The sequence below is a fragment of the Austrofundulus limnaeus genome, unplaced genomic scaffold, assembly GCF_001266775.1.
Source record: "Austrofundulus limnaeus strain Quisiro unplaced genomic scaffold, Austrofundulus_limnaeus-1.0 Scaffold12, whole genome shotgun sequence".
Classification (NCBI taxonomy): Eukaryota; Metazoa; Chordata; class Actinopteri; order Cyprinodontiformes; family Rivulidae; genus Austrofundulus; species Austrofundulus limnaeus.
In genome coordinates, this window is record NW_013952414.1 from 3,416,334 (window position 1) to 3,423,076 (window position 6,743).

Genomic DNA, 6,743 nt, shown 5'->3' on the forward strand with positions numbered 1-6,743 from the left:
TTGGTTTTAGTTGTCTGTGTTTTTGCACCAAAAATTCATTCTAATGTAGATTTTAAAATTTGAACTTATTGTTAATACCACTTCTCGTCAAATGTTTTACGCAGTGTTTTATGTATTTAATGCCTTCCACACAAAAGAAGTGCCTAATAAAAAAAAAAAATACTATTTAACCTTGACTTGATAAAAAATCTATAAGTTTTCCATGCACTCATCAGGCTATTTGGGTCCATTGAAGGATCGCAGATTATTAAATCAAAATGCATTTGAGGTTCTAGATGTTTTGCTTGTAAAGGTGGCAGATGTGTTTTTAAAAGTAGAGCCCAAAAAAAAAAAAAACTAAAGAGTGTGTGAAAGCAATTTGTTGTATTTTAAGGAGATGCTAAATAATACATATTTTTCTGAAGGTTTCAGTGAAAACTCGTCACCGTGAAGCGAAGTCACCGGCTTTACTTCTGCACTTAGAGTGAAAAGCAACACAACATTGATTTTTATGGTCCTTACTTTAAAAAGATGCCTGCAGCAAATTCTGCACCAATCTTACGGTGCCATTGCTTTATGGGACACCCATGTATTTTTCAAGAAAAGACRGGGGTGGGTTTACATGTGCTTGTATGCAAAATGCACGTTTAAAGCCAGAAAACGTACAAATCTTGATAGTATCGTAAATAAATTGGGCCTTTTTGCCGTATGATGACATATTTTCAGGGACTGGCAGAGCAWGAAGAACATTTGTTTCATTGGAGTATTACAGAAATTAAATTATTGTTGTTGACAAAAACAACTGTTGTAATGGAAACGTGTCAAATTGATGTGTAGCCTTCTCAGTCATGTGCAGAAAATCAAGAATATTCTTGTTTTTTGTTATGCTGTAGGTTCTACCGGTACCTTTTTTGGCTGAGTTGAAAGTTTATTTATTTATTTATTTATTTATTTATTTATTTATTTATTTATTTTGTATTCTTTGAATCCTTTCTCTGGTTACACAGTCTTACCTGGAAAATCTGTGAGCATTTTTTAAGACAAAGCAGCTATGTGCTGCTGTTTTGTTTCTTTTACAGTATGATGCTGTGAATAGTAATGAAAGGCCTGTTAGTTTCAGTGGGCAGGCAGTGATTTGGTGTGATTGGACAAGGCTGCGGGGTGGTTTGTGGGGCATGCACCAACCTTCAGGTGCCAGTGATCCCCTTCCAGGAGCTACTGGTGAAATAATTCATGGTCGCTGGTTAATTTCTAACTTTACTTTCTCATCATTTTAATTCAAACTAAAATAACAGCATGCTTTGTTTTTCTTGTGTGCTAGTGGAGGGTTTGATAGATGATGTGAGGATAAAGTATAGTCAACATTGTATTGATCGTCTGAGTGCTTTGAACTAAATCTTAATGAGTCGCTTTCAGATTCTCAGACGTTTTGCTTCCTGAAAACAAAAATGGAAAACTATTTCAATGTGAGCAGATTTATTAGGATTTATTGTCCTAATGATATTTTTTTATTTATTTTTTCCTCCGTTTTAGATACGAAAAGGATCATCAGCCACAGGAAGATGTTTTAGCCCAAACCTGTGTGTTTGTGTATCTGCTTGCTACTAAAACATCTGATGAAGCACTGTATAAATTTTCATAAAACTCCCAGAATTAAATKATCTACAACTAATTACATTTCGGGGTCAACCCAATTCAAGATGGCCGTCACAACTTAGTTTTAGTTTGAACAAAAATTACATAAACTCAGTCAGTTACATAAATACTAAGCTAAAATTTGCTTTATTTCAGTTTGCACGCACGAATGTTTTTTTGCAATGAAAGGCAGTGGGTGACATGCATTCCTTCAAGAATTGGTAGGCTTTAATACCAAGATCCAACAGAATTTAAAAATAAAAATAAACCCAATGCATAAAACATCCCCTTTCATAAATGGAGTCAAACAAATAAGCAACATTATTCTTTTATAAGCACAGCTCTGTCAAACAGATTTCTTATTATTTAGACTGTGATCAGCTCCAACCTGCTGCCCGGTGCTGATTGGATCTGTGCGCTGCGCGTGGTGCAGCCTGTGCGCGCGCCTCTCCTCTGTAGTAAGCAGCGGGACACTCCGCAGTTCGCTCATCCCGCTTCACGTCCGCATTGATTCACTCAGCCTGTCTTCTTCGAGCTTTTAGGAGTGAGTGAGTGAGGAGGAGGAGGACTCTTGTTTCTCTGTGTTCCGATGGCTGAACGGCACTTCAGTCCAATGTGATCCTCTCTGAATCAGAGGACTGTTTCTCCGCTTCTTCATCTGTTTCCTCCCCGACTCATTTTCATCACGATGAGGGACGCGCGATCAGAGCTCCGCGGAGAGCTGCGTCCAGCCGTGTCCGCTTAACCAAAGGGGGATTCCTCCCTTGTCATCCTCTGCTCCCCCCAGAAACCACAGGAGAGTTTGCATGCAAAGGGTGGTCTACCGCGGCAAGGTGAGATTATATTTTCTCTCTTTTTGTTTTACAGCGTTTTCTGCGTCCAACGTGACTTTAAACTGATTCTAAAGCAAAYCTGTGGGTTGAGTGTAGGTGATGGACTGGGCATTGATGATGTGTAACAGGTATGCTGCAGTRTTTGCTCTGTAAATCAAACTAGGCATGTCAATTTAATGAGTTACCTTAATTTTTCTTGTCTTGTCAACCCATTTTATGCATTGAAATGGTTAAATTATCAGCTCTTTGTTGCACATTTGTATCCAATAAGTCAAATTTGTCTGAAATATGTGCTACTAAACAGCCCCTTAGCTTAGGTAAAATAGTCCTATCCCTGATTAAAATCACTCCTAACTTTTTAAAGTGATTAAATGTTTGAATAGTCTGCAATCGGTGCAAATAAATTTCTATCAGGGAGTTTTCTATGACAGGAAACRTAAAAAGTGAGATAAGAGTCCGGGAATCATTGCCACACATGCATCCTCTGTCCAGATAGTTTTAACACAAACACAGAGCTTCAGAGCTCTAGAGCATGGTCTGCACACAGTGGTGCTCCGGCTGACCAAAAACAAAGAAACTGTGCCAAACCAGACGGCAAAGCCGTTCACATTGACTGTTAAAACAGAACCATTGATTGTGTCTAMCGCCAACAAAGAAATGTGATGAAAGGGATCAATAACACTCTGCTGCAGTCACAACTTTTGATTGGCATTTGCCGTTTCCAAAGGCTGTTTATAATGTCCGTTTTGATRCTGAAGTGTGTTTTTCTGATGTGCTTGATTTGTCACTGTCTCACAACGTGTCTCTTTTGTTTTCTCAGCCATGGATGGACTTGCCTAAAGAGGATCCAACATAGCTGAAAAGTTTTAGATTTATTTTTAATTTTTTTTCTGTGTAACATCCTCCCGGAGGTTTACGGTTCTGTTACCATGGCTGAAAAGATCGGAGCCGCTGGTCCTAAACCCAACAACGTCCGAACTGCGCCCCCGCTGCCCCCCGAGCCTATAGACATCATCCGCACCAAAGCTCGCTCCCGCAGAGTCCGCCTTAACGTAGGGGGTCTGAACCACGAGGTACTGTGGCGGACCTTGGATCGGCTACCCAGGACCCGGCTCGGTAAGCTCAGAGACTGCAACACCCACGAGTCCCTGATGGAGGTCTGCGACGACTACAGCCTGAACGAGAACGAGTACTTCTTCGATCGGCACCCGGGGGCCTTCACCTCCATCCTGAACTTCTACCGCACGGGCAAGCTGCACATGATGGAGGAGATGTGCGCCCTCTCCTTCGGCCAGGAGTTGGACTACTGGGGGATTGACGAGATCTACCTGGAGTCGTGCTGCCAGGCCCGATACCACCAGAAGAAAGAGCAGATGAACGAGGAGCTGCGGAGGGAGGCCGAGACCATGAGGGAGAGGGAGGGAGAGGGAGAGTTTGATAACACCTGCTGCCCAGAGAAGAGGAAGAAACTGTGGGATCTCCTGGAGAAGCCCAGCTCCTCTGTGGCTGCCAAGGTAGGAATCCGAAACTGGAAGCAAAATCGCACCCTCTCGATCTCACATTTCCCGCTCGCAATCATAGCTCAACGCGCTCCGGTTGCATAATAACACATTGCAGGCATGCTTGTTAAAGAACAACTCCCACATGAACAGTAAAACATGAGATCATCCGTCTGAATCTTGTACAGCCAGTAGCAGCCGTTGTTACAAGTTGACAATAAAGAACTTCGTGAGTGCAAAGGCAGGAAATTGAAGACGGGGCATTCCGTACGTGAGCAGAAATGCAAACAAAAAAGGCTTTGAAGAGATTATCTGGTGGCGTTTTAGACTTTTATGTTGYTATAATGTCAGTAGAGATCAGATGTACTATTTTCTGGATCAATTTTAGTTGAAAGAAATAACAGGATGATGTCAAATAGTTCTCACAGATGCTTATAATTGATTAGAACTGCTGAATCRGTTTGCAAAATTTTCTTTTTTCATATCTTCGCAGATAGCAAAACCACTTTTTACTTCTCTAAACAGTCCCCCCCACTCATGTCAGCCTTGATGAAATCCAGTTACTGACATCTTACGTTGTTGTCCAGGGTCCTTATCTTCTTCCTGTGCGGTGCTGGGATTGYATTCCACGTCTGCAAATTACAAACACAAAGCATTTTTGTCTGTGATCGAAGTAACATCATCCCTACTGAGTGATAAACACAGCTCTTGTTGTCCTGTACATGCGTGGTGGTGAATCATTTGTAACGCTTTCTACTTCAAACAACTGTGTCACTGCTTGGAAACCATGCTGGATTCRATTTCAAAACGATGGTACTCAAATATTATTAGGTTGCTAATGATTTAAAAGGAAACAGTAATGAGTCTAAAAGCATGAGATTAATTACTGTTTTGGGCTATTATATGTATTTTTCTCTTTCCTGTAAGACTGGCTTGTTTTCCATTAATCAGCCTGTAATGACGATTGACATGGGTCGTGCTTCGGCTTGAAATTTGCRTTCATCCGTTAAAGGGAAGCTGTGTACCATGCGAATTAATCAGACAAAGACTGCCAATACTTAATTTAAGGCAAACTCGGGYGGCAGCAGTTGAGTAATTTGGTGTGCTGCTGTTGCGTAATATTCAAAGTGATTTACTCTTCAATACACTTCTGTTGGACTCCGGATGCATCTCGCTGACCTGGCACTATCGTGGGGGAAGCCCTTGACTCATTAAAGGAAAATTTCATTCTAGGTCAAACTGCATTACCGTTCTGCTGACAGTCCCYGTGAGGAGAACTTGACCAAGACTCGGATAGTTTGGTTTATCAGTGTTAAGCACTGTGGTTGTTGGACTGTCTCATGGGTAGCTCCCTGAGGTCAGGGAAGCCTTTTTACGTGACACACAACATGCAGTGAGTTCTTKTGAGAGCCCTCGACTAAAGGGATGCCATTATTAGGCTGGTGCGCAACCGTGTGCTTTCATACAAGGTCACCGAAGCCCTTTGTCAAATGCAATCAGTCTTGCGGCACTGAAATATCCCCCTTCTCCCTCTTCTATTCATTCTATTTGTTTTTTCTATTACGCAGCCTTCATCAGTTATTAGAGCTGGCTTCGCTGCTTTATCCCACCTACGGCCCTTTTGGCCCCAGATGAAGGTTAAGCATGAAGGAACTGACCTTTTCAACAGGGTCAATAAAACTACTGTTTCATTTAAGGTGCACATGCCTTGGGTGTGTGGACCTAAAAGATGAAAACTCAGATGTCGTACCGAAGATGGGGACTAAAAGCTACAAGTAGGGGCGGCAGGGGAAAAAAAAAGAAACTTGGCAAAAAGAAAAGCTCAAGTGACGTAAGAGATGCAGCCGTGTCAGTTAGGCCCAGGTTGYTGAGCTTGACATTTGCAAACCTGTTTTGGGGGAATTATGAATGAAATGGGCAAAGCTGTGCAGGCTTCTTTGTGTTCATGTGTAAACTGTTTGAGTGCTTCATTGTGTGAGGAAAAACGATGAGCAGAGAGTTTGTGTCTTGTACAGATGATTGGTTTGTTGTAAGTTAAACGAAATGATTAGAAGTTTGTCAATCTTTGATGCACAATTTGCCTAAAGAGATCAGAGGCAAACTGTTGAGTGCATGAGAACMATTTTGAGTCTGCATTTTTACTGGCTTTCCTGAGGAAATTGGACATGGTTTTGTGGGTCCTGCTTCCACAAACTGTGGCTCCTGATTTTAAATAATTGTTCATAACTTTTTCACAGTACCCAACTTTAAAAGAACTCTAATTTTTACTTTTTTGGGGATTTTCGTTCTCCTGGATGACTGAGAGTTAACACCAGCAGCTCTCACTTTGTTTTGTTTGAGTCACAGTTTGATGATAATTTACTGTTTATGCTCAATAATCTCATTAGTTTTATTATGMTTTATCATTAATGTCCTGATACATCTCAATAATCAAGGAAAAAAAGTCCAAAACAAGTTGAGTAGGTCCTGGATGAGTTCTTTGTTGAAAAAAAAAACAAAACATTTTGTTTCTTTTCCAAGGGACCTTTTTAGTTTGAGGACTCTGAAGAACTTGTCTTTTTTAGATCATTAAATGATGACTTTACAAAAAAAATGGTAATGCTAATTTTACATTTTTAAAAACAAGTAAATGTTTTGCTGCTATAAACTTTTCAGGGTGTCTTGTCAACATGGGTTGCTCAAGAAAATAATGGATTTGAAACATTTTACAGAGATCAATCTTTCTCTTTCTGTTTTTCCACCTTCCCGCCCAGTCAGACAGACAGACACACACACACACACACACACACACACACAC

At 40.9% G+C, this 6,743-nt stretch overlaps 1 protein-coding gene across 1 annotated transcript in view; it reads left to right on the forward strand.

The window, feature by feature from the left end:
* The first annotated feature begins 2,031 nt into the window (after nucleotides 1-2,031).
* Nucleotides 2,032-6,743, forward strand: part of kcnb2b (potassium voltage-gated channel subfamily B member 2b) — a 103,047-nt gene continuing 98,335 nt past the window's right edge. Inside the window, exons 1-2 of the mRNA XM_014002327.1 lie at nucleotides 2,032-2,447; nucleotides 3,268-3,961. Coding sequence (XP_013857781.1) covers nucleotides 3,377-3,961 — 585 coding nt within the window. The 5' untranslated portion in view covers nucleotides 2,032-2,447; nucleotides 3,268-3,376. The remainder of the gene's footprint in view (nucleotides 2,448-3,267; nucleotides 3,962-6,743) is intronic.